This window comes from Siphateles boraxobius, unplaced genomic scaffold (assembly GCF_051911475.1).
Source record: "Siphateles boraxobius isolate OS27281-9 unplaced genomic scaffold, OSU_SipBor_1 22, whole genome shotgun sequence".
NCBI classification, from domain to species: Eukaryota; Metazoa; Chordata; class Actinopteri; order Cypriniformes; family Leuciscidae; genus Siphateles; species Siphateles boraxobius.
In genome coordinates, this window is record NW_027508833.1 from 3,529,709 (window position 1) to 3,557,643 (window position 27,935).

The window sequence follows — 27,935 nt, forward strand, 5'->3', positions numbered from 1 at the left end:
TAAAAAAAAAATATCCAGGGGTAAATTGCAATTTACAATAAATCAAATTAAATAGCCTAAGTGCCTCATGTGTCTTTGATTGCAAAGCAGACACACAGAGTAGCCTATACTCTTTGTTCTGTCGTTAATAATTGATAATAATTTATCATAATTTAATACTACATAGCCAACTACTCTAATTATTTTACCATAGAAAGATATGGGGGAAATAGTAAATGTAGTATGCTAGTAGTTAGCATATAGTCTGGCTGCGTCTAGCGTCTTGATGATGACGTAGTTTGTGTATTTTGGAGAGGGGTGGGGGCTTTTGTTTTGACAGCGATGTGTCCCGGAAGTGCTTCGCTCAGACTGCCAACATTACACATTCGGCTAGTTAGCGACCAGTGTGGCGATACTGCGGAAAAGGTGGCAAACTAGATGAGTTTACCGCGACGAAACAATGTTGCCTATTTAGGAACCAACATGTCATCAACCGCGGCCTGAGACCAGAGAAGCAGACCATGACAAGTATTCATTTATGTGGTTATTCGCAGACTGAGTGTCATGATTTCAACCCTTGCTAAGCGTGACGTGATTCTGTGTGATTAAAGTTGAGATAATCGATCAGGTCAACGTACTAAGAGCTCCAAAAACGTCTTGACAGCAGATCAGCAGTGGATGTTCGATTTTAATCGTGTGATTTGTAAGGGTTAGATGCAAACAACTTATTAGCTTATCGGCTAATACATTGACTGGCACCAAACATCGACCGATTACACAGGATTTGTTGTTAAACTCCTGGATCTTCAGCAGAAATGGATGACTTCAGCTCCATCAGTCTGCTGTCTCTCGCTATGCTAGTCGGTTGTTATGTGGCTGGAACTATTCCCTTGGCTGTTAACTTCTCTGAGGTGAGCTTGAACCCGAGTTGTCCATGTCTACAGTGACGTTAGTTTATTTAGGACAGGTGTAAGTTACTCAATATTCAGTGTGAGCTTCGGAGTGTTTAGTTCTCTGTAGAAGATGTGTTTGAAAATGCAGACATCGATAATGTGCAGTGCTGAGGTTTTCAGAAACACGTTTGAGATTTCAAATGATCTTCAAATGCTCGAGCAACCCCGATTTCAGCTTCACAGGGCAAATGGTCTCATAAATTTGAATGTTGAATGTTATATCAACCTAAAGTTTACTGTAGACACGAGCTGTTTAACCTGCCACCCACGCTGATCTTGTTTAAACGGGGGTGTTTTGTCTTAAAATGCAGTTCAGGTTGATTTTCTGGACAAGCGAATTTTTTATGGTTTATGATCCACCAAAATGTATTGTTTTAGTGGCTACTACAGATAACTAAAAAGCGGGAGGCTGATAAAATGTTTATGTGAGTGTGTATATAATATGCATAGCAGTAGAATGTGTTTATACACTGAAATTATTATTGTTTTTTTCACATAATAATTTTCTACCTGGTACACTACAATTTACAATTTAACCTAAAAATGAAAATTCTGTCATTAATTACTCACCCTCATGTTGTTCCAAACCCTTAAGCCTTTCATTCATTTTCGGAACACAAATGAAGATATTTTTTATGAAATTTGAGAGCTTTCTGTTAAAAGCTATGCAACTACCACTTTGACGCTTGAAAAAGTTCATAAAGAGATCGTAAAACTAATCCATATAAATTGAGCGATTTAGTAAAAGTTTTCTGAAGGGACATAATCGCTTTATATAATGAACTGATTTAATGATGAACTGATCCTTGTGGACATCCGCGTGGATGGTTAAAGCGCTGGAAAAAGCCGATCTACTGCGCATGCGTGGAACGCGTTCGGACTTCAGCAGACAGTATAAATACAAGTAGTCCGCGTCGGTGCTGTTCGCAGCTGTCCATGTACGCGTCCAAACTGGAGTATAACGGAGCCTTTAGTCTCTTGTAGCCAGACCTTCAGACTGGCGGCAGAAGGTCTGGACTTCATAGCAGATTTTCTTGGTCAAGGGCCGCCAAAGACAACGTTTGACTGACATATAACGCAACTAATCACAGTTCGTTTTGTTCCGCGTCATGTTTAAGGGCGTGACAATATAATGTCGATGTCCCTACAATAACACATGTGTGCATCTAATAAATTATTAATTCACAATGTAGTGCAAGTTCACTGCAACAATGGAGCTGTGAACTTCACATGCTTCAAAATCCAGCGTTTAGTTGATCCTGGTAAGCGCTCATTGTCATGGTTGTAACGGCTTTCTTCTTCCACGAGGGGTTTTGAAGTCACAGCATTTGTTTCCAGGCGGACCGATAAAAAATGTGACACGCACGTCTCCTGGACATCCTGTAGAATTCAACCAATCAGATCATGACTTCGAAACTCCTGAAGTGTTTCGAGAAAAGAGAGCCATATGCATCAATGTTCAGCCAACGGTGTGACTTCTGAGGCTGAGACTAAGTGCTGCTTAACACCAGAATGAACCTCATTGGTTCTCACACGTCATTTACCACACCATTTACCACAACTGATGTGTGATTTGATGAACGTTTATATGCGAATAAAAATCTAAATTCAATCTGTTCAAGTGATCGAGTCTCTAAAGACAATTTTGACTAAACCGCTCAATTCATATGTCTTAGTTTTATGATCTCTTTGTAAACTTTTTGAAGTATTAAAGTGTCAGTTGCGTAGCTGTCAATGGAGGGACAGAAATCTCTCAGATTCCATCAAAAAGATCGTCGTTTGTGTACAGTGAGGGTGAGTAATTAATGATATAATTTTTATTTTTGGGTGAACTATCCCTTTAATATTTTCTGATTCTGATAATCTCAAAATGGCAAAATGTAGCCTTTTTTGGACCCTGGGGAGTTTAGGTTCAAATTAAGTTTATAATTCATAAATGTGATTGTACCTGGATGTCTCTTCTGATGAATATATTTTCATGATATCTGGGTTATTCACATGAAGATGACCAATGTTAACCTCACACCTAAATAGTAGTTGGTTAGTCATGCTTACTGATTCCTGTTCTGTCTCCAGGAGAAGCTGAAGTTGGTGACAGTGTTGGGAGCTGGGCTGTTGTGTGGCACTGCACTGGCTGTCATTATTCCAGAGGGAGTTCATGCACTCTATGAGGAAATGCTGGAAGGTGACATTCAAGTTCACACTTTTCAATTCTCAATGTCAATATGTTATGCAAAGAAAATGTCTTCATTCAAACTAACTATAGTCTCATGCAGTCAGATCTGTATGTCTCAAATATACTTTATAATCATATCATATCAGTGTAATTTTAATGATCTCATCTGTCGACATGATGCTGGTGCAAACATATCCACATCTCTATAATCAGATGCTTTCTTAAAGGGATAGTTCACCCAAAAATGACATTCTCATTTACTCACCCTCAAGTTGTTCCAAATTCGTATGAGTTTCTTTCTTTTGATATTTTGCAGAATGTTGGTAGCCAAACAGTTGACTGTAGCCATGGACTGCCATAGTTGAAAAAAATAATATCTTTGGGTGAACTATCCCTTTAAAATATTGTAGCATGTAGCTGCACCACTAATTCACCAAACTGTAGTTAAGTTAGTAGTTCCAAAACTCAGTTTGTCCCCATCACTGATGTTATGTATGACTTCTGAAGCTGTACTGATTGCTGTTTTGGTGTAGGTGGGCACCACCATGGCCATGGGCAGGTGGAAGCAGAAGTTTCTGATCAGAAGGTTGCAGAAGGAGTGGGACCCAGCAGTGAACACAGCCACAGTCACGAGCAGCTCCACGCGTATATCGGCGTCTCTCTGGTGCTGGGCTTCGTCTTCATGCTGTTGGTGGATCAGATCGGCAGTGCTCACATGCACAACAGTGATGGTCCGTGTTGACAAATTAGAATGGTAAAAAACTGATGGCATAATGTGTCTGAAACTGTTCTCTCCACACGTTTAGATCCAGAAGCAGCAAGGACTGCTAGCTCTAAAGTCACCACTACGCTTGGCTTGGTCGTCCATGCTGCAGGTAAAACTGATTGAAAAGACTGGTAATGCTACATCTTTAATTGAGATATCCAAATGTGTTCTATGTAGTATGTTATTTTGGTAGCTTCAGATTGTAATTTGTCATATTTGTAATGCTGTACACCGGTCAAAAGTTTGGGAAAATTACATGTTTTTTTCATGTTTTAAAAATAACTGGTTTCTATTTTAATTCATTTTAGATGTTATGCACTTCAAGGCTGTGTTTATTTGATCAAAAAAAAAAAACTAATATTTTGAAACGTATGGGTTTATATGCCATTACTCCTGTCTTGACTAATATCTAATATTGTGATTTGGTTCTCAGTTGTTAGCAAATATATTGGTGCTCAATTATTAATAATGCTTTTCATTAATATCGATGTTGAAATAAGTTTTGGCTGCTTAATAAAAGTACTTTTCACTTTAACATTGATAATAAAAATAAATATTTATTGAGCAACAAATCAGCATATTAGATTGATTTCTGAAGGATCATGTGACACTGAAGTAATGATGCTGGAAATTCAGCCTTGACTTCACAGGAAAAAATATATATTTCCAAATATTTTTACAATAGAAAAATTGTAATAATATTCCACAATTTCATTTTTTTACTGTATTTAAATCAAATAAATGCAGTCTTGGTGAGCATAACTGTACGTTCACACCGCCGCCGACTTGAGCGTCAAAGAAGCTCTGGCCGCTCTGTCAAGGACGCTTGTCAAAAAGCACGGGGAAGCTCGTTGACGCTTTGGACGCTCTGACGTAGCAGGGAGAAGAGAAGTGTCACAACATGAAATGTAATAAACGGAAAAAACAAGCAATACATTGAAAAAACCTTTTATAATGACAGCATTTTTATAACTGTTTTGGTCACATTTGGTCGGGGAAAAAAATAATAATTACCTATTATTATTATTATTATTATTATTATTTGCATTAGGCTATTATTTGCATTAGTGCAATTGGTCAAATCGTTGTCACCGTGAGCAAATGAATTGCATTCCCATGCCTCGTTCTTTTGTAACTGGTCCCTGTAAGCAAACAACGTCATATCATATATGATAGGAAACCCAGCAACAGCGATTATCAGCTTCTCCTCCATTTTCTCGGAACTAATGTTTTGGTAGGAACGAAAGTTCACATCGTATGTTTCTCCGGAATCAGCCAGAGTGAAGGACGTCTTTATTCTGATTGGTTTCTGGCGTTTTGCCGCTGCTTGCCGCTGAACCGCGTCATAGCTCATTACCATAAAGTTGAGCTTCTTTCAACTTTCTGATTGACGCTCAAAACGCCCAAAACGCGACGCCGAGGGATTGGACGCTCCTTGCAGCTGAGAGAAGCCAGCTTCCATTGAAAATGAATGACTTCCGGCCGCTTTGGAAGCTCAAGTCGGCGGCGGTGTGAACGCACCTTTAGAGACTTCTTTCAAAAACATGAAAAAATCTTAATTATTCCAATCTTTTGACCAGGAGTGTATATTCTGTGTTCTGTTAAATCTGACCAATAATCATATTTGATTCATCTGTGGCTCCAGCTGATGGTGTTGCTCTCGGAGCAGCTGCATCCACGTCTCAGACCAGCGTCCAGCTCATTGTATTTGTGGCCATTATGTTGCATAAGGTACAGTCAATCTTAATGTAGTTAATGCACTTCTACTCTAGCTTCTGTATTACTCTAGTGTTCTGTGAATATAGTTATGATAACTTGTTGGCGCTGTTTCTCATTTGTATCGATTTGTTTAGAAAGACCTGCTGAATGACTAAATGTAATCGTAAGCGTCTTTCCAATTGTCCTTCCAAATAAATTCTCCAAACATTTCAGAATGTAAACACAATATATTATAAATGAGTAAAAGCAAAAGAGCATGACAGCCAAGTCCTCAGTGTCACATGATCCTTCAGAAATCATTCTAATATGCTGATTTGGTGCAAAAGAAACATTTATTCTTATCATTATTCATAATTTTTTGATCAATTGAAGTTTCAAAAGAACAGTATATGTGGAATACATTTTTTTTTTGGACAATGTTAAAGATTTTACTGTCATATTGATCAATTTAAAGCATCCTTGCTGAGTAAAGTTATTCATTTCTTTCAACAACAACAAAAAATCTTATTGACTCTCTATAAATCAATACTGCTATATTTTACATGATTAGTTTTTTTAGGAACTGTGTAGCCTTATGAATGTGTTTATTTTTGCTATACTGATTTAAATTTAAGTCTGTTTTCTATGATGCTGTTTATTGTATTTCAGGCTCCTGCTGCATTTGGACTCGTCTCCTTCCTCATGCATGCGGGCTTAGAAAGAAACCGTATCCGGAAACATCTATTAGTCTTTGCCTTGGCTGCCCCTGTTTTGGCCATGCTCACCTACGTAGGACTCAGTCAGGTATGTTCAAGTATTAAAATAAAACAGACAGTATTTGTACACCTTGTTAGTGTCAATTTGATAAAGACTATATCTGCATAACATTTGAACTAGGTTAAAACAAAGACTTTAGATATACAAAGACAGTGCACTCATATTACTATGAATGGGAGGATATAGCGGAATAAGTCCTACATTCTAAATAAAAGAGCCAATCGCCAGTTAGTAAAGGCCTTGGCGTTGCATTGGCCGTTTCTCAATATGCGTCCTTATGTTCTCTTACTACATCATTATCAACCGTTGAAGTTCAATTCCTATACCCAAGATCGTAAGTACAGATGCATATAGTACCCGGGTGTGTTCTTGATATCGAGGATGCATTGAATGCAGAGTTGAGAGAATCGAACATTTTGGAAATCCCAGAAGATGCTACGCTTGTTCACCCAAAAATGAAAATTCTGTCATAATTTACAAAGCCCTCATGTTGTTCCAAACCTGTATGAGTTTCTTTCTTCTCTTGAACACAAAATAAGGTATTTTGAAGAATGTTGGTAACCAGACAGTTGACTGTAGCCATTGACTTCCATAGTATTTTTATGAGTAAATTATAATATGAAATAAATGTTTTAATAGGTTCTTGTCAATATTACAATTTGCCTCTAAAACTATTCAGACACTAATTATTTAAATATGTGCTGAATTGGCATATAGGTTTTTTAGTATTTGTGTTAATTTTTTTGTTTTATGTCTACTAATTACCCCATAATGGCAAAATAACTTCAGATGCTTCACCAGGGTTACATAACAACCATGGAGGCCCACGCTATGTTTTTCAGATTCGCCCGCAGGCATCCCACATCTCATCGTCATGGGAACAGCTGAGGTGGCAGAGTGGAGATTACTCACCTCTTGCCCCCCTGCTATGAAACGCCCCGTTATTCTGTTTTTTTAGACAGCCTGGAAATCACTGAGATGCAGTGCCATTTTTACCACTGGGAGGCCAACGATCATCCCTGTATCAATCATGAATATGTAATGTTCACCAAAAAACGTTTCCACCTTTATCCCTTTATCTAAAGGCCCTGATATGCTTCAAGTGAAATCGAAGAACAAAATGCTGTGATGTTATTTTGAGCAAAATCAGGCCAAAACAAAGTTCCAAACTTTGCCAAGCTGTTTCGAACTCCCAAAACAAACTCCAAGCAGTTCGTTCTTCGTATCTCAGTGCCTTTATAGTAGAAAATGAAGTTGTAATTATGAAAAAGAGTGTCAGTCACTCGTTTAATACAGTAAAGCTGCTTGATTTTAAGCAATCGATAGTATAAAGTGTAGGGATGCACGATATATTGGCCACCATAACGGTATCGCCCGACATATGTACATTTTTAATGTTATCAATATCGGCCCAATAAGAAATTATGGTTATTTCCTTCAGTTGAGACACTTCAGATACGCACTGTTCACCATTATGGTTTTGAATTGCTTGAAATATGATTGAAATCACTTCAAAAAGAAAAAATATGGTTAAGTACAACGTGCAGTGCAAGTTTTTCAAATAGGCTACATAAAATTATAATGAGAACATTATAATTGTGTGCTTGGGACATGGCTTTTAATGGTGAGATGTTTGTTTTTGTAATCAGGCTCTCTAAAAGTATTTAAAAATTTAGATTTGGATTTATCTGCCAATATATCGGTTATCTAGCCTGGCAAATCAGACCCACATCAAGATGTTGGGTCGGGGAACTCACCATTGGCATGCCTCAATCCGAGGGGCGGGATAAATGGTTGTCTTTCAAATTCCCTCTGCACGCAATAGGATAGCGCTACAACCAATCAGAGCAACAAACGGTTGTGGCTGAGTGAGTCCCATGCGTTTTCCCACCATCGGAGCAAGTCGATAATAAACTTTTGCCGTATCCGGTCGTCAAAACTCCGAACACATCTTCCTTTTTAAAGAATGACTTGTGCCGTTCTTTATTCTTTTCTCAAAGAAAAGCTTAACTCCAAGTCCTCCATAGTAGTGGCCAAAGCTGATTTGAAAGACCGCTGTTCGCCAGAAGCTCCAGTCATCTTCTTTTGTTTTCAAGTAGCAGTGAATTCACGCGGAACCGTCACAACTCTACCGTCATTGTTAAGCCCGCCCACCAACTCTATACACGATGTGATTGGCCTGATTAGAGTTTGGTTTTTCCAGCTTGAAAGCCAACGGAGAGTTGCTAGACTACACTGGTTGCAAAATAAATTTTTCGGTTATCAGCTCTCAAATAAAAATAATTTTCAGTTATGGTATTGGCCAATCTCTAATAAAGTGCTGTATAAATTGATGTGACTTTACTAGAGTGCCGAATTGCAGAGCTTGTGCAAACATCCACGTTGCTATGATCACATGGTTTTCTTATGCTTTATTAAAAAAATTTCTTGCTGTTTTCACAACTTGGTTGTTTATTTTATTGAGAGGAAAGCTTGCAGCACATATTTATCTAAATGTCGCTCTCGTCAGTGTGGGTGGCATCGGATGTTTACGTTTTTTGCTGCTCACTTATTTTAAACTTTGTTTTACCCCTAACTAAGCAAAGTACAAAAAAGAGACCCTTAACCCTTTTCCTCTTCGTCTATCCAGAGCAGTAAAGAGGCACTATCTGACGTCAACGCCACCGGTGTGGCCATGCTGTTCTCGGCCGGCACCTTCCTGTACGTCGCTACGGTGCACGTCCTGCCGGAAGTGGGGGGCATGGGCGGCCACAGCCACTCGCCCGGGGCCAGCGCAGGGAAAGGACTGAGCAAAGTGGAGGTTGGAGCTCTGGTTCTTGGATGTCTGATACCTCTAGTGCTGTCCATTGGACACCAGCACTAGTGTTCTTCACTTCAAGCCACAGGTCTGAAAAGTGCGAATGGAACTTTGAACAGCTTTGGCCAAACAACAACCTCACAGAAGTGGTTTGAATAATGCCTCTGTCAGTTTATTCAAGTCGGTGGTTGGAGTGAACGCAGGAACTTTGCAGTCGGGAATGGGATTTGAGGACTTTAAGAATGGGCTGCCCTGCCGCTCCACAAAACACTGTGACTGACAGCTTACGATGACCATACACAAATAAAAGCGATCAAGTGTCCAACTCTTCATTTAAAACGTTTTTCTTCAGTGGTGCTTGTTTAAAAGAATCTGTTGTGGTTGGGTAGTCATGTTTGCTCTAAATTTGGTATTCTTTTGGTTTTTATATGGAATTTGTCCACGGGTCTTTTAAATGATGAACTGGCACAGTTGTGCCCATTTACAAAAATTAAAAAAGTTTTGATACTTTACAAACATTAAAATTCATTGGCCCGGAGTAATTATTTTAAGTTTATTTACCCCCTTTTTTGCACAAATCATAATAATGAGATAACAATATTCCATTAATATGATTAACATGGGAACATACACTGGGCTACACTGGGCTACTTGGTTACTGCTAAATTTAAACTAATTTCATGATGTATATGGTTATTGGATAAATATTAAATAAGGTTATTTTATGTCCAAAGGTTTAGCGGACGGACATATTGTTCTGTTGAGTTCAGTGTATGTACAGCGTTATTATTTGACTATTATTCGAACCTAATTGGTTGTTTAATCCTGGAAAAACGATCTCATTGGTCAGTCAGATGTTTTGTACTGTGATGCTTGCTCAGAGCAGAGCCTGTGTACTGTAAATATGTATTCTCTGTATAAATGACAAAAAAAATACCCTATTTGACACGCTTTTCTCCAGACTAGTTTTTAGTCTCATTTTAGCTTCTGTAATCGGTGGGAGAGAAAGATTGGTTTTAAATTAATGACATTAAAGGTCCATTTTTGTTCTTTGTCTTAACCGAAGGGAATTTGAGGTCAGTTGGGAAGATTATATGGTGGATTTCTGTTTTGGCAACCTGAAGGTTTTGCACTTGAAGTGATCCTTGAGCTGGAAAGCTGCTGTGTTCATCACCAAGCTATTTTTAAGGTTTCCTCTGAAGCTTGAATAGGAAAGCATTAAGAGGTAAACTTGGACTACAGAAACATCCTGGTTTACAAAGTGTTCTATTCTTGCTCTGAAAATGATAATTAAAGTCTTTGTGAAAGCTGTGTTTTAATGCATTTAGCTCTCTAGCGCCCTCATCTTACTGTAGTGCACAAGCGCAGCATCAATTTCAAATTGTGGAAGATATATAGACGAAAGAAACTTCACGCTGATTTGTAGAAAGGACTCCTCTGAAAGGGAAAAATGTGAATCTTACAATGACCTCCTCCTAGAGACTTGGCACAGATATGTAATGGAACTGAATGTTGATTGGTTAGGTGAAATGTTGTGCCATATTGACTTATTTTGACTGATTCTTCTCCTACAGCTCAGCTGTTGAAGGGTCTAGGTAGGAAGGGTGACGGCATTGGAATAGAGATTTTACAATGAAGCGGAACATGATGAATTCAGTTTTGGGGCTTTTATGTGATCATTCCACAAGAGGAGTATGCCTTATTTTTCTCGCAATTGTTCAGCTTAAAATGATTGCAAAAGTCTTTGTTCATGATTTGAATAAACTTATTTTCTTTTTTAATGGATGCATATCGTACTACGTACCTTATTTTGCCTGTCTAAGAACATTTGGAATTGCATTGACAAATATTTTCACGTTGTAAATTAATAAAGCAAATGAATGAGCAATGACTAGTCATTTAAAAACAATTTTTCAATTTAATTCTCATTTATTTGTATAGTGCTTTTCACACAGTTACTGCAGTAATTTAAGAACAGGCACACATTATGGATTTTTAGAGCAATCTGGGATATTTTTCAACATTTTTAACTTAAGTTCAGAAATATGTATTACTTCAGTTTTGATTAGACTATTCAATTAGCTGAAATAATATAATATATGAGCAATATTACTTGAGTAGGAGTGTAATATGGCTCTATATCAGCATGTCTGTGATTAGGCCATAAGCATTATAAGTTATATAAAGAAGTGTGCATAGGTAATAAACACAAGCAAACAATTCAGTCAAAAGTTCAAAAGCAGCACTAGTTAGTACAGGATTTAAGTTAAAGGGGACCTATTAAGCCCCTTTTTAAGTTTTAGCTCAAAATACCCCATAGATCATTTATTACACCATGTTGTAAATCGCCATTTTTGAGTGGAAGGAAAAACATTGTTTTCGTGCATGTATCTTTAAATGCCAATGAGCTGCTGCTTCCCACGGTCCCACAACACTTTCCAGAAGAGGGCCGAGCCTTTAAAGCTCGTGCCTCAGAAACTCTGCCAAAAACTAACAAAGCATCTGTTTGGGTTTGATTATTTCTCTATTGCGGTCACACTCACGTGACATTGCAGTTCTTCATCATCATGAAAGTGTATTATATGCATGCGTTTTAAAGCCATATCTATGGGGTTAGATTTCGGTCACATCATTCGGAAGATCACATTTTGAGCATGCAAAAGGGCATTTCGCACGCGCTTGAACTGAGTTTTGCAGAGAAATGTTCTTCTCGCAGATAAGAGAATATTTTTAGCGAATGAAAATCAATTTTGCATTTTAAATAAGTATTTGGATGTGCGCAGACATTCTCATTCGCATGTGCAATTTTACTTTCTTGCTTATCTCATACCAGCTCTTTAAGCTCTTTAACCGGCTCGCTTGCTCAACACAACCCAGCGTTACAATATGCCATAATTCCAGCCAATCAGAGATGAGGCTGCTAAATTCTGTTTGGCTGGCTTGACATCCAATCACAAGACTCCCTGCATCACCGACTGTGGAAGAGGAAAAATACATTGTGCAAGATGTTTATGTTGAATTTGTTTATTGGCTTGAACACTTCAATTTAAGTTCAAATGTTTAATCAAATCGTACTACTACTGTACATAATGGCATGTCCCGGTGTTTCCTACACCTCGAGTGGTAGTTCTAACCACGCTCTTCGGGACGAAACATTTCCCCACGGCGCCTGTTGTGGAGAGGGCGCATCGCTTGCCACCATTCGTCCGCTCGCCCAGGTCTGGTGAACCTCCAAGACCTATCCTGGTAAAATACTTGAACTTCCAGGACAAGGTGAAGATCCTGAGACTGGCCCGGGAGAAGGGGAATCTAAAGATGGGAGAATCCACGATCTACATCTATCCGGATTTCAGTCCGGGTCTCGTGAAAAAACGTAGAGAGTTTGAAACGGTGAAGAAAAAGCTCCGTGCCGCCGATATCAAGTACTCCCTGCAGTATCCCAGCACGCTGAGGGTGATCGTGGAAGGGAAAACAAATCTTTTTCGGTGTCCCAAGGAGGCTGAGAAGTTCTATTGTGACCTCCCTGAGGGGACGTAAGTAACGTAAAAAAAACAGTGCTCACATACCAGTCGAAGACTGTTGTTAACTATAAACGGCTGGGCTTAGCCGGACTCTTTTTTGTTTTGTTTTTTCCTTGTCAGGGACGATGTGGTATAGGTGGCTGTAGCTTGGTGAGTTCAGCATTTTTGTGTTTGCCGTAAAATAACGTATGTAATACACCTGGGCTGCAGCGAACTGTCGCAAAGAAGTTGGGGATGACGTTGTGAGTTACCCGCGTCATATTAGTTATTAAAAAAAAAAAAAATTCTACTTCTCTTACATTGTTTTACTTTTAATTCTAAAACTAAATGCGTCACATTAGTTATTAAATTTTTTTTTTTTTTTTTATTCTAAGAATGCAGCAATAAACATTCAATAAAACTAAAAATACTTATCAATAGTCAGTGCCTTAGGCATTTTATTTATTTTATTTTTTCCACTTTACTAATTTCTACGTTATTGCCTGTGTGTGGGGGGGGGGGGGGGGGGGGGGGGGTTGTGAGTGAGAGTTTGTGTATGTGTTTTCTTAAATGTTGCTGTGTGTTTGTTTTTGTTGTGTGTCTGGGGCCCTCATTCTGTGATGATCATACACCCTCTACCTTCGAACATGTTTCTGAAATAATACCAGATGTCTAATCCTGATTGTGTTGATAGCTCCTTTGAAGTTGAGGATGATCACTGTATAAATGCATCAAACTTAGAAACAATGAATAACTTATCTGAACATATTGATTATAAATTACTAACATTCATGGATTCAATTGACCCAGATAACAATATTCTTTTAAATACAAAAACTGACTGTTTATATTACACTGACAGCGCATATGATAAAACATTTATTCTAGATAAAAGCATTTCTCTGATTCATTTTAACAGTAGGAGCTTACAATCCAACTTTGAAGCCATTCAAGACTACTTGAACCAGTTTAAGTCTCAGTTTAATATTATAGCTATTTCAGAAACATGGTTGAATGATGAAAAAATAAATGAGTTTGATATAAATGGGTACGAAATGTTTTACACAAACCGGATTAATAAGAGAGGAGGAGGTGTGGCTCTCTATATAGATAAAAATATACATTGTAGTATTGTGGACAATATGTGTTTAGTGGTGGATGATCTATTTGAATGTGTGACTGTAGAATTGGTACTTCCAAAGAATAGAAATATTATTGTAAGCTGCATTTATAGGAGGCCGGGATCAGATTTGACAATATTCAGGGAATGGATTGAAAAAATATTTACTACTAATAATAAAAAACATATTATATGTGGGGATTTTAATATTAATTTGTTAAACACCCATATACACAAAAGTACAGATGAGTTTCTTGATACCATGTTTTCGTTGGGCTTGTACCCACTGATCACCAGACCCACCAGAATAACATCACATAGTGCCACACTGATAGATAACATATTTTGTAATATTTTGGACAATAATATAACAGGTGGTTTGTTAGTGAATGATGTTAGTGATCACTTACCAGTGTTCATGGTATATGATCTTAACTGTACATTATCTAAAACTGTACAAAGTGAATATTACCGTAGAGTCATAACTGACCAATTAATTACAGCACTGAAAAACGAGTTGGCAAGCCAAAACTGGGAATCCATTTATCAATTGTCCGATGTAAATGCAGCATTCAATACTTTTCTTGATATTTTTATTACACTTTATAATAAACACTGTCCCATCAAAAAATGTACAATAAGAAAACATATAAAAACACCCTGGATAACAAAAGGGCTTGCGAACTCGTGTAAAAAGAAAAATTTTCTATATAGGCAATTTTTTAGGTATAGAACTAGTGAAACTGAACAGAAGTATAAAACATATAAAAATAAATTAACTAGCATATTGAGAGCAAGTAGGAGAGAATATTATACTAATTTATTGATCAATAAGAAATATGATATTAAAGCAATTTGGAAAGTGTTGAACACCGTTATTGGCCGTGGTTCCAGCAGCTCATGTTATCCGGAGTATTTTGTGGAAAATGACACAATCATACGAGACAAAACAATGATCGCGGATAGATTTAATTATTTTTTTGTCAATGTTGGACCTGATCTGGCGCATAAAATTCCATTCACTAATGAACAGATTAAGGGACTAATTGATATAAATTCTAATACCATGTTCCTCACTCCAACCGATGAGAGGGAGGTTATGAAAGTAATCAGGGACTGCAAGAATAAAATATCCCAAGACATATATAATATCGATATGAGAATTGTTCGTAATGTTGCAGAAGAAATTATAAATCCATTCACATATATCTGTAACTTATCCTTTCAATTTGGTCATTTTCCATCGCAAATGAAAACTGCTAAAGTCATACCAATTTTAAAGTTGGGGGATAAACATTACTTTAATAACTATCGGCCTGTTTCCCTCCTGCCACAGTTTTCCAAAATTTTAGAAAAATTATTTGACAAAAGACTTCGAAGCTTCATTGATAAACACCAATTACTATCCGATTGTCAATATGGGTTTAGGGAAAATAGAAGTACTTCACATGCATTAATTGACTTATTGGAAGAAATTACAGATGGTATTGAAAGAAATAAATTTGTTTTGGGGATCTTTATAGATCTCCAAAAGGCATTTGATACCATTGATCACCAGATTTTAATAAAAAAGATGGAGGACTATGGCATAAGGGGAATAGCAAAAAAATGGTTAGAGAGCTATCTAGGCGAGAGGAGACAGATTGTTGAGATTGATCAATATAAATCAGGGTTTCTGGATATAACGTGTGGAGTGCCGCAGGGGTCAATACTGGGACCTACACTATTTCTAATGTATATTAATGAATTATGTAAAATAACAACGAAAATGAAATTTATCCTTTTTGCTGATGATACCAATATTATTTGTGCTGATGACAATTTGGAGCAACTTTTGGCCTCGGTAACTGTGGAATTGGTAAAGTTAAAAACCTGGTTTAATATTAATAAGCTGTCTTTGAATTTGAAAAAGACAAAAATTATGCTGTTTAGTAATCGTAAATGTAATATACCTGTTAAAATTGTTATTGACGATATACTAATAGAAAAGGTACAACAAAATACATTTTTGGGCGTTATAATAGATGAGAAGATCTCTTGGAAACCCCATATCAGCTACCTGAGGACAAAAGTGGCTAAATGTGTTGGAATGATGAAAAGATCATGTCATTTACTGAACACTAAAGCTCGACTTCTACTGTACCATTCATTTATTATGCCTTATTTATATTATTGTGTTGAAATTTGGGGGAACTGTTACAAAACTCACTTACAGCCCTTGATCACTCTGCAGAAAAAGGCCATTAGGATTGTCTCTGGTGTTCATTATAGACATCATTCCAATCCATTGTTTGTAGAGCTGGAAGAGCTTAAATTGCAGGACGTGGTGAATCTTAAAACTGTTCAAATTATGTTTAGGGCATCTCAAAATTCTTTGCCTCCCAATGTTCAAAATTTATTTTGTGATAGAGATGCTCATCATAGTTACACATTAAGAGGCAATAAAAATAAACATTTGCCCAAGTTTAGAACCACTCTAAAATCTATGTGTATTTCAGTGCGAGGAGTGAAGCTCTGGAATGATTTGGTGGATGAATTAAAAACCTGTCCTAATATAATTCATTTTAAATATTTGTTTAAAAACAATGTTATAAGGAAATATGTAGAGGACAGAGAATGATGCCTTCAGTATGAAGCTAGTGGTGAGAGGGTGTAGAGGCAGAGAGTCTTTGGGCCAGTGTCTTTTGTAAGGGTGTGTGGTGTGTCTGCGTTGTTTTGTTTTGTTTGTCTTATACCAATTGTATAGTAACAATTATTATTCTGTATGTACTGTACAGGAATACTTTTGCTCTTGAATTATTTTGTTTGTATATTGTTTTTGTATGGCATTTTGTGTTGAATGTGAGGGGGTTTGGAATCATATAAGCATTTGCTTCATCCACCTCCTTTTCAAACCATGCACTTGTATAATTTGTCTGTTATGTAGCCTGTTATGTTGATTTGTGAGAAAACTTGAATGCAGGTTTGAAATAAACATTTGAACTAACTTATAACTACCGTTTTTACACACTTATCTCATTAAAAGGGGAAAAATCTGTCCATCTTCATTTCTGAAAATGTGTAACATTTGAGACCCCAGTTCGGTCACATTCATATTCCACTAATGTTAATTACATAACTTGAGGTTCAGAAACAAGTTAGAACTACTAATATGGTTTTCTGAGCGCACATATCCGAAGCACACACAGAAAGCTGGCTGTCAGAGGGCGCGTCCCGTGAGTATTAAACTAAGTTCTCTTACACGTCTTATTGAGCTTAAACTGTCAAATACACACAAGGTTATGTCAAAAACACCAAAAGTTCACATACACAGAGTCGGAACGTAAACAGCAAGCAAAAAAGTTGCATGTGTGTATTAAATCTGTACTAAAATGAAAGCAGCGTAATTTACAGTACCTACTAATGCTGTTAACATGAATCAAACAACAAAGAAAAACAGAAAATCACTCACTGCTCTTGACTGAATAACTTAGTAGCTTTAATAAGGATACATTTCTTACTTGAATGCTTAAATGCTTTGGCGAAGAGATTAACATGGTGGGCTGTGTACACCTGACTGAGGGGGCGGAGTCTATGCTAATAAGGCAGAGACCATCCGCAGTCGTGGGCATTTGTGACATCACAAAAACTAGAATCTACAAATGTGTGTGACAGTTCTGAGACACTGTCTGTGATTTATGGGGATTAAAAAAGAGGAGTGGGTGGATTTTTACCATTATGGGTGGTTGTGTACACAAACAACAAATTTCCAAATAGGCTCGATGTCTACATATAAACTGTGTATTTGAGGTCTAACAACTATAATCTAGCCTAAAAAGACTATTAAAACTACATTCCTTGACAACAACAGAAGTATTTTTAAAATTATAGCGGGTTTGCTCTTCTGCCACTGACGCTCGCTTTGAGAAATGCAGCCAGTATAGATCCAACAGAAACAAGCGGCGTGATATAAATTGTGAAATGTTTTCTGTGTGATAGGCTATTAGTATAAAAAATAGACTTGGATGTTGAAGTCATTTCGATTTAATTGACAATTTCTTGACTTATTTTGATGAGCTAAATCAATGTAAAAACATTTGTCAACATATTGATCATATAATGAATGCGTGGAACAGGCTCTCAGCCAATAAGATTCAAGAACCAGAACTGTTGTATAATATAATATAATATAATTGAATACAAATATAATCCCAACAGTAAAAAAATATGTGAAAAATAATGTATTTCAATTATAACACAAATTACAACTCATGCCTGTGCTGTGGCATCATTTCCATTTCCAAAAGCATCTGCTAAATGTATACTCGTAGTGTGAAATGACATACAACACAATATAACAAAGTGCAATATCAAGTTTCCTGCTTTTAAATCCCACATATGCCTGCTTTACAGTCAATGTGATTTTTGCTTTACAAATTCAAATTATTTTCTGTTGTAATCGACAGCATCTGTGGCTTACATTTTAACATGCTTTAAACCAAGAACATTCCTTTAAGATGTACAGTACTATGCAAATAACAAGGTTTAAGCTGTAAACCTTTAGTCCATGTGTAAAGTCACCGATTAAGTGTTATTAAATATAAATCCACTACATATTACAGCTGAGTTAACTCTCTAGGATACATAATCCCTGATCCATTAGCAAACATGCTCATAAACATAATATGGTGGATAAGATGAAAAGCTGTAAACATGGCAGATTTACGAGCATATAGATCCATAATGTGTTTGATAAAGTTGTTTGAAAAAGGAATACATCTGTATTCATAACACTTACGCACACAAACACACCAAATGGCTCTTTAGCCGATTAATCTGTCTGTGAAATTGGACAGATTGGTCTTTTATGTAAGAAGAACAATGTCTAAAATCTCCTTTCCACACCTGTCTAACATAGGTTATATTTGGTTACTATAAGAAAATGTGTCCCTGTGGACTGTTAGAAAACAAACTTGTTAAAACATGTTTAAAATATTTAACTTTAACTTAAATATTAATATTTCTTTCTAGTTTGCCCAGCTGTCCAACAATGGATATACATTCATCAGCATTTTCGACAACATCAAGGATCATGTGACACTGAAGACTGGAGTAATGATGATCATGAAAATTCAGCTTTGATCACAGGAATAAATTACATTTTAAAATATATTCAAATAGAAAACAGCTATTTTAAATTGGAATATTTCACAATATTACTGTTTTTTGTGTTATTAATCCAATAAATGCAGCCTTGGTCAGAATAAGAGACTGTCTGTGTGTGTGTGTGTGTGTGTGTGTGTGTGTGTGTGTGTGTGTGTGTGTGTGTGTGTGTGTGTGTGTGTGTGTGTGTGTGTGTGTGTGTGTGTGTGTGTGTGTGTTCCAACGTCATAAGTGAGAAAATCCATAAGTAATAGCATTTCCCTTCAAAATACTGCATTGACGTCCTTCAGATTAAAAAAAAACACTCTTTCCTAAAGCCTCTTGGTCTAACCCCCTCATATCTATTCCTCCCTCCCTCTCTGATTCTATTTCCACACTGTCCAGTACCAGCTGATGTCACTATATTGGCAGATACATCATTCCACGTCGCTGAATGACTGGAGGACATCATCACAGACTTTGCCTGATTGAGTGCATCTCTATTGGAAAGTGTACATGCTACCATTTGAACTTCATTGACTTTTTTTTTTTTTTTTACCACACCTCCTCATCTCCCTCTTCCTGTGAAAGAGTCAGCTATGTTCTCCTTATCCAAGCCCTCCCTACTCTCACCCTGGACCTCCATGGAGCAAGCTGACTCGGACGCTTTGGATATCAGCACTAAAGTGCAACTGCATGGGGTTCTGTGGAAGAGACCTTTCGGCAGGCCCTCAGCCAAGTGGTCCCGCAGGTATGCATACAAAAATATTTAAAAAAAATTAAAGCTTGAAACTCTTTTATTAAAATATCTTTTTAGTGATCTTATTTTCATTATGTTTTCCTTTCCCTGCACATAGATACACATTTTGTTCTTGTTGTTTTGGTCAATAACGAAGTACATGTTATTATGAAATTTATAATGATGCAAAAGAAGAAGCTACAGGATGATTGGAATGGTTTAAGCGCATCATATTTTTGTGTGGTGCCTTGTTATAGTGCACTTTAAAAGCTTTCCAGCTTTTAAACGATTTCGAGTAACCCATCATTATAGCTTACTGACCTGAGATGCTTTAAACGTGCCTTTAAAGCTGAGTAAGTCAGATCTATGAGGACGCTCTGTGCTGCCGGTGGCTTTTTGTACTGCGTACATTAGGACTTATCAAGATCAATTCCAGGAAAGATCAATTCCAGTAAAAGGAATGTTATATTTACAGTCATTTATGAATTTGTGGAGGAAGCAATGGACAGTTTTCAACAAGTGCTTAAAGGAGGAAATGTGTTTATTATGTGTTGCGTTCGCTGCGAGTTGATCATTGAATTTCTTGTTGCTGTTAATCGTGAATGTTTGTGCTTTCATAACAGATTCTTCATCATCAAGGATAGTTTTCTGTTGTACTATGCTGAAAATGAGAAAAAAAGCTTTGAGACCAATAAATATTTCAACATTCACCCTAAGGTACGCCAACATCGTACATTATTTTAACACGGTAAAAAAATTATATGATTAGTAAGTTATGACAACATATGTTTTTACATCACCAAATAAGCTATTTTTAACTTTATTCAACTCATTTTTTTAAGTCAGTTTAATGTAATTTAAGTTGAAATTACTTAAACATCCAAGTTGATTGTACTTAAAAATTTAAGGCAGCAACTTTTTTTTTTGCAGTGTACTATGCATTTTAAACTAATTAAATATAAATGTATATAAATTGAATTATATAATCATACAGCACACAAGCAAGAGGGTTGCTGAATATCAACACAGCTGTTGGATGATACCATACAGAAGATTACATACGGAGTAACTTCCGAAAAATATGTCCAGTGTGTTCTAATATATTTCTTACTAAAAGCATGATATGTATAATTGTTTGAACCGTTTCCTCCATGTCAGGGAGTGATTCCATTAGGTGGATGCATTGTTGAGCCAAAAGAAGACCAAAGCATGCCGTTTGCCATGGTCATCAACCACGAGGACTTCACTGTAAATGCATTTTCTTCTTTTGTAATTTGTATAATTACATGGACAGGTGCTGTTCTGTTTTTTTTAGTAGGACATCAGATCTAGTGTTTGGTTTTTTTTTTATAAGGAAAAAGTCACTCAGTCACACATTTACGTATTTAGTCTTTAGCCATAAATCGCAAAACTATTTTGATTTTTTTTTTTTTTACCGTGGAAGAAATATTCACTTATAAATAAATGTCTGTCTCTTTCTCCTTGCCCTGATACAGGGAAACATTGTCCTGGCTGCCGAATCGGAGTCAGAGCAGAGTCAGTGGGTGGAGATGCTACAAGAGTCGGGGAAAGTGTGAGTGAACTAACATCTCTGCGGAAAAAGATAGTTGTTGAAGTGTAAATGATTATATCATTTCCATCACTTTAAAAAAACTCAGGGCTTATGAGCCTTTAGATGCTATAGGTTATGACTTTAGTGTTACTTTATTATTATTATTATTATTTATTCTCTTAAAGCACTTGGAAGAATGCTCAGTTGGGTGAGGCTATGATCGAGAGTCTTGAAGCTCAGGGGTTACAGCTGGCTAAGGAAAAGCAGGAATACCTGGGTATGGCCACAACTTTCATATATCTTTATTCTTTTTTTATGTCAAATTCACAATACAATCTATTAAGGGTGATGGTGTTGTCTTTTTTATTTGATTTGATTGTATTTTATTTATTTATTTATTTTATTTAGATAAGCTCATGGAGGAGACTGAGGAACTGTGCTTGCAAAGAGAAGAGAAGGCGGTTAGCTCACTATTTATGATCATTTACACCCACAAATATTTACTTTTTACTATATTATGACATATGTTTGTACACAGATACGTTTAGATATGCAGTCACTTCATGCATGTAAAGTGTGTGTGTCTGTGTTTTGTAGGAGCTGGAGAAATTGAATCAGTTGCTGGAAGAAGAAAAGCAGAAGTTTGAAGAAGTGGTTCAAGAGCTAAGAGTAGAACAAGAGCAAATTAAAATGTAAGACCCCACCACATTTACTATTATAAACACTTTTACAAACATATTAACATTTTTGTTTATCCTTCTGTCATTCTTGCATCCATCCATCCATCCATCCAAATGTGCCCAGCCATAAAAATGGGTCTTGAGAGCAATCCAACTTTAGAATAGATAATTTATTAAATTAATATGTTTATGTTATTATGTCATTTACCCTGAACATTTTCTACTTCTGTGTGTTGGTAGAGATATGGATGGTACTTCCAAGTGTCTGAAAGGAGTGGAAAATGAGAAAGAGGAGCTTCATAATCTTACCACACTTCTGCAGAAGTCTTTAGAGGTATCCAAAAATAAAATATAATTTGAAGAAGAAAAAAAAAATCCTTATAGAAGTTAAGGGACAATGTAATGTCAGACTCATCATTACAAAAGCACTCATAGACTTATCAGATGTGGAGCATTAATAAATAAATGAACATTCACAAAAAATATTTTTGTGAGAAGAATGATACTGCTGAGTCATATGAAAGATATTTAACTGGCACATTTTACAATGTAGTTATGGCTTGTGTTTATCCATGAGGTGTGTCAAATTAAGTCACCTTCAATACAGATTGTTTCAAAGCATCTTGATAAACAGGAAAATAACAAAATTAATAATGCAAACAGTTAAAAATTAACATTTAAATAACGAGTTAGTACATCAAAAATCCTTCTTCCATATCGTGTCTTTGTCTTACCCTGATTCACTAAGATAAACCTATTATAGGTGTTTATATATTAGACTGGGCGGAATTATTTTCGTGGGTAATTGTGTATACGTCACTCACACGTGCATGTCTCATCATATTCGTAAATAGAGAAAAGTTGTTCCGGCTACTTGATACACTATTCCATCAATGGTTCACACTCCAGCCCAGTAGGTGGCGGGAATGCACCTACTATTTATTCGCCAACCGCCATAAAAGCCCAAAAGAAGAACAAGAAAAAGTTAGCCGTGTATGGTGTGGATACTGTAGTTGTCATACCGAGCGAGAAAGGTTGACATGGAGCCGCTAAATCTCCAACCTCCAGAGAATCACAAGTTTTAAACAAACACAGAGAGATGAGTCTGCTGACAAAAAGAGAACGCGACAGAGCTTGTAATAAAACATGAATCAACATTAGCTTAGCTTTTCAGAGATGCGAGAACTGAGGGATTTGAAATGTTGCAAAAGCGAAAAAGAGATGATGGTCTTTTTATTACTCAACAGGTGAGTATGGTATTTTATTGAACAGATAAATTGCCATATGTAGTTCTCTGACAGAGTTCATTGTAAATCATTATCTACTGTGAAGGGTCATTTCATTATGGTTGTAGCGCGGTGCTGGAAATTATTTACAAGAAAGTACTGCGACTATTAATGGGTAAAGCTACAGTAACATCTTCAGCTGGTAAACTGGTTTTATCTCTTAGACCTAGTAGCGAATAAAATATTGCACTTATATGCTCACATGGCATCATCTTTGATTTCGATGTGTTCACCGGTGCTGCAAAACTGCACAGTCATGTAGAGCTAAAGCACAACCAAAATAATGTTCTTCTGCTAAATGCATGCAGCTTTGTTTTTTTAACCGCTAGAGTACCAAGAGTACTTTAAGTTGACCAATTATGAAATTACGTCAATTTATCTATAAGCAACTCTGCAGTATAGTGTCGTTATTCACTTTGAGCCAATTCAGTGTTCAGTAGTAACAGTGTTGATGATACAAAATTTGTCAATTATGAAATGAAGTCAAATCAGCTTTAAAGCAGCTCTGCAGACGGTCCCATACTGTATATTCTCATACAATAGTGTCAGTGCAGAGAAATCAATAATATTACTGAATATTAAGTGCCCTGATAAGGTCCATAACAAACATCTGACTCCGTCTGAATTCAGGAGTTATCCCAAGAGAAAAAGCGCACCCTCGAGCTGCTGCGAGAAAGAGGACAGGATGCGGCTGGAACAGATAGTGATCGTCGGCCCTCTTTAGACTCCCATAATCCTGAGGTGCAGCTTCAGGGAAACCTGTGGCAAATCGAGGAGCAGATGAGGAGTCTGCTGAAAGAGAAAGAACAGGCAGAAGACAGGTGAATAACACATTTTCAAAAGATTCTTTCCATGTACAAAGATTTCCTATTCCTTTAACAAAAAAAGATTTATTTGGAATGTAGCAGTGTTTATGTGCAGAGCCATTGTTTGTCCAGAAAGTGGATTAGAATAAATGGACCATTGAGAAAATGACAGTGGAAATGTACATTGATCCCTAAATAATCCAGTCTATCGATTAGATGTGAATGAAGCACACAAGACTGAGAGTGGATTGACTAGCGGGTATGAGTGACCTCAAAAGCAGGATATGAATAAATGTGACTCTGCTGTATGGTCCATTACGCATTATACAACAATTTTATAAATAACAACCTGATAAGATGTCATTGATTTTTTTTACTTCGTTTCAAAAAATGAAGTCTTATTTCTGTTTGCTGTTGCTAACTCTTAAAAACTGTCAGATTTAACAAATATATTATTTTTACATTGCACATATTTTAAAAATACCTGCATGTAATTACAGCTGTTATTAATGTATGTAATTACATTTGTAATTACACTGTTGACCCTTTCCTTACACCTTAACCCACCCTTAAACCGACCCATACCACCACACCTGACCCTAACCTTACCCGTATCACATCTCAATAGCAGCACAAGTGTTTTACAATACAACATGAACATAATAAGTACATTGTACATATTTTTCAATGTATGTACATGATACTTAAAGCCACTTAATATAAAGTGGGACCTGAAATTATACTACTACTGTTTGCTGCAATATATACTATAGTATGTACAATATCTGTCAAAAGTTTTTTTTTTTTTTGAAGAAAGTATCTTATGCTCACCAAAACTGCGTTTATTTAATCAAAATACGGTAAAACTGTAATATTGTGAAAATATTACTACAATTTTAAATAATATAATAATCTTTTTTATATATATTTTAAAAATGCAAAGTTTTTACAGTGATGCAAAGCTGTGTTGTCTTCACTGTCACATGATCCTTCAGAAACCATTCTGATAAGCTGATATGTTTCTCAAGAAACATTTAATATTATTATCAATGTTGAAAACTTCTTTATCTACTGTCTACTGTGAAGGGTAATTTCATTATGGTTGTGGTAGTGCTGTGCTGGAATTTATTTTCAAGTGTTTATTAATGGATAAAGCTACAGTAATATCTTCAGCTAGTCAGCTTGAGATTCTTTCTATCTAAACTGTTTATATCTCTTAAGCCTAGTAGTGAATGTTTTATGAGCAGTAGGATAATATCTCTCAAAAAATGTCCCACTGCAAAATGCATGCATTTTTGTTTTTTACCACTAAAAGTTAGTGTCCCTTTAAATTTGGATTAATTTGATAAATATATAAAAGAATATGATCAATAATTTATTCAGTACTTTACACAGGAAACAGCAACCAAAGAACAAGCCTCTGCAAATGTGGCATCTTTGGCATCTTATCACAAACTACACGCCAATGCTCGCTTTTCTACCCCCTAGTGTTCATGCCAGTGTGACAAACCTTGTTTCTGTCGCCCCCTGCAGGCTGAAAGAGAATCAGAAACGAGCCAAAGTTCTGCAGGAGGAGAGGGAGTTTTATTCTTCTCAAGCTCAAGCTCTCCAGCAGTCTCTCACACAGCTCACAGCAGACAAGCAGCACACAGAGGAAGAGCTGAAGGTGAACACTAATGTGGACTGAAATTGTGGAGCACTTTGTTGGATACAAGAAACTGGATTTGCAGTAAATTTAGATGTGGAACAATTTTTCTAATTTTTAGTATAACAAAAATTCAAATTATTATATCAAGGTTGCATTGGATCTAACAGTATACATAATTGTTCAGTTACACACAGCATGTGTGTCACATTACCTCTTCTCCATCTCTGGATCCTCTGCTCATCTTTTCTCACTTCTAAGTGATATACAAATCATTTGAAATTCTATAAACGCCCCTGTCTGCTCCTTCCTTCATACCTTTCACATCTGAAATGTGTTTCCCTTACACTTGTCTTGTTTGTTTGTTTGTTTGTTTGTTTGTGTGTGTCAGGCGGAGATGGAGTCTCGTGTGGAACTGGAGCGTAGGCTAAAAATGGCTGAGGAAGCCCTGCAAGATCTAGAACAGGGTCTAAATGCAATAGAACGTACCCGCGAGAGGGAGGAAAGAATGAAAGGAGATGTCAGCCATCTCCGCAGTGAGTACTTTCCATCAGTCGTGTTCTACAACATGAACAAAATAAGTACCCTGAAACCTAATATAAAGTGTGAACCAGTTTTGAAAGCCCTTTCATTCCAGAATTACTTTAAGTTATTATGCAAAGATATTTGGAAATAACAAAATAATTAGAGTTGGGTATTGTTCTCCCAGAGTTCTTTGAGGAATGTATCTGTGCTGCGGAGATCGAGGCCAAGTTACCATCCATCATGAAGAACGCAGTCTATCTGCATAAAGCTGCTGCTCGGCGAATCAAAAGTTGCCGTATCCAGAGACGGGCCTCCAGACAGCACTGGTGTAAGTGTTACACGTACAGTAGGTGCATGCATGCACACATGATCAAATTCTAACCTAAGTAGTTCCATTAGCCACAACTCTATATTGAGGTAACGTATGCATCTATTACCAGAAACAGCACTCCAACTGAGTAAAACTATAAACCTGGTTCGATTAAATGACTAATCAGACGACATGAGAAAACAAGGTCACAAACACAATATGCAACAGTACGGCTCCTCCTGAAAAGCCACGTCCTCCGTCATAGTTGTTTTTACACATAATATGAGAGAAACTAATGCCATGTGGAGAGGCCAAAATGACTCTAATTTTTAGGTTACAATTAATTTCTCAATGGAAATAAATTGACTCCACCTCCTCATCATATGCTCCACCCTCTTTTCCTGTGTGCAGTGAAGCACTCTCAATCATTTGCCTCCTCTCGCGGTGGTGCCTCCTCCACCAGTCTGGAAGAGTTGAGAAAAACCGCCTGGCGTCTCACTTCAGACAGCTGTTTGAGGCGAAGAGCCTACCAGATCATCACCCGCCAGGACACCGTTCAGTCTGAGGACTAACACGATTCTGACACACAGAGCGGCCTGGGACGGAGGGGAAACTAACTCCCTAATCTCAGCTGTGCAACTTCTGGTGAAAGTTTAACAAGTTTAACCTGATTCAGTAAGAGGAAACTACAAACACAGTGTTGTCATAATTTGGAAATATGTGTCCTTCAATTGTAAATTTATAACTCCGTAGGATAAAGAACTTTGAAATGTCAAATGTTTGCTTTTACTGAAAATAAAATAACTATAGTCCAACAACACAAAGCTTCTATGGAAAATATGTCCTACAAATTTAAATGTATTTTAAGCCTATGGAGTAATGGTGAGCTATGCTGTACTTGTCAAAACTGTAACTGAGAAAAATTCAAGCTTCTTTTTTTTTAATGATTTGATATTTTTCACACTCTGGACTTTTTTCTGTGTATTTTTCAGCGACCTTGGTTCTAGAAATATTTTTGTGGAAATTATTGTTTTTTTAAAGTAGAGCCAAACCAAACAAACCAGCTCCTTGGAAAAACTACAATCCCATGAAGCATTGCTAATGCTGTGAATTAGACTTTTAGAACCCCCTCGAAAACAAGATGGTAATCCTAGTAAATAGGCTAAACATAATAAATATATATATATACATCACGATTCTCTGATTTGTGGAGAGTTCATGGCAGATTCATGGGTAATGTAGTTGTTCCCCCATGAACTCCAGTTAAAGATTATATTAAGAGTAAGTTGAAAAAGTGCAGGCTGGCGGCTTCAACAAAAGCATATACCGTTGATTCACAACCTTGTAGCTTATTGTCATTTGACTTTAAAGGTTTACAAGTTACCATTAAAAATCAATTCCTGGAGAAAATGAATGGCATTTTTTACTTCCGGAACCTGAATTTTGCACATAAAGTGAATTCATTTAACATTGTTATGTTCGTATACATAAAACAACTAATATAC

The 27,935-nt window shown here is 36.7% G+C and overlaps 2 protein-coding genes across 2 annotated transcripts; both read left to right on the forward strand.

Annotated features, from left to right (window-relative positions):
• Window positions 1–299: 299 nt before the first annotated feature.
• On the forward strand, window positions 300–11,034 carry slc39a9 (solute carrier family 39 member 9). Its single transcript, XM_077238341.1, has 7 exons — window positions 300–890; window positions 3,009–3,117; window positions 3,642–3,839; window positions 3,915–3,983; window positions 5,520–5,605; window positions 6,242–6,376; window positions 8,979–11,034. Exons 1-7 carry the CDS (start codon window positions 795–797, stop codon window positions 9,210–9,212), a joined length of 927 nt encoding a protein of 308 aa, XP_077094456.1. The 5' UTR covers window positions 300–794; the 3' UTR covers window positions 9,213–11,034.
• A 1,095-nt stretch (window positions 11,035–12,129) lies between these two features.
• Window positions 12,130–27,935, forward strand: plekhd1 (pleckstrin homology domain containing, family D (with coiled-coil domains) member 1). Its single transcript, XM_077238344.1, has 14 exons — window positions 12,130–12,679; window positions 19,293–19,638; window positions 20,250–20,343; window positions 20,785–20,874; window positions 21,123–21,199; window positions 21,364–21,455; window positions 21,587–21,639; window positions 21,776–21,870; window positions 22,099–22,192; window positions 23,775–23,965; window positions 25,484–25,616; window positions 25,987–26,131; window positions 26,305–26,448; window positions 26,842–27,935. The coding sequence occupies exons 2-14, from the start codon at window positions 19,487–19,489 to the stop codon at window positions 27,000–27,002; spliced, it is 1,521 nt and encodes a 506-aa protein (XP_077094459.1). The 5' UTR covers window positions 12,130–12,679; window positions 19,293–19,486; the 3' UTR covers window positions 27,003–27,935.

Coding starts and splice junctions, on each gene's coding strand:
- slc39a9 (XM_077238341.1), top strand. CDS start 795: ATGGATGACTTCAGCTCCATCAGTCTGCTGTCTCTCGCTATGCTAGTC. Junction 3,118..3,641: donor CTATGAGGAAATGCTGGAAG/GTGACATTCAAG, acceptor GTTTTGGTGTAG/GTGGGCACCACCATGGCCAT. Junction 3,984..5,519: donor CTTGGTCGTCCATGCTGCAG/GTAAAACTGATT, acceptor CTGTGGCTCCAG/CTGATGGTGTTGCTCTCGGA.
- plekhd1 (XM_077238344.1), top strand. CDS start 19,487: ATGTTCTCCTTATCCAAGCCCTCCCTACTCTCACCCTGGACCTCCATG. Junction 23,966..25,483: donor AAAGAACAGGCAGAAGACAG/GTGAATAACACA, acceptor CGCCCCCTGCAG/GCTGAAAGAGAATCAGAAAC. Junction 25,617..25,986: donor ACACAGAGGAAGAGCTGAAG/GTGAACACTAAT, acceptor TGTGTGTGTCAG/GCGGAGATGGAGTCTCGTGT.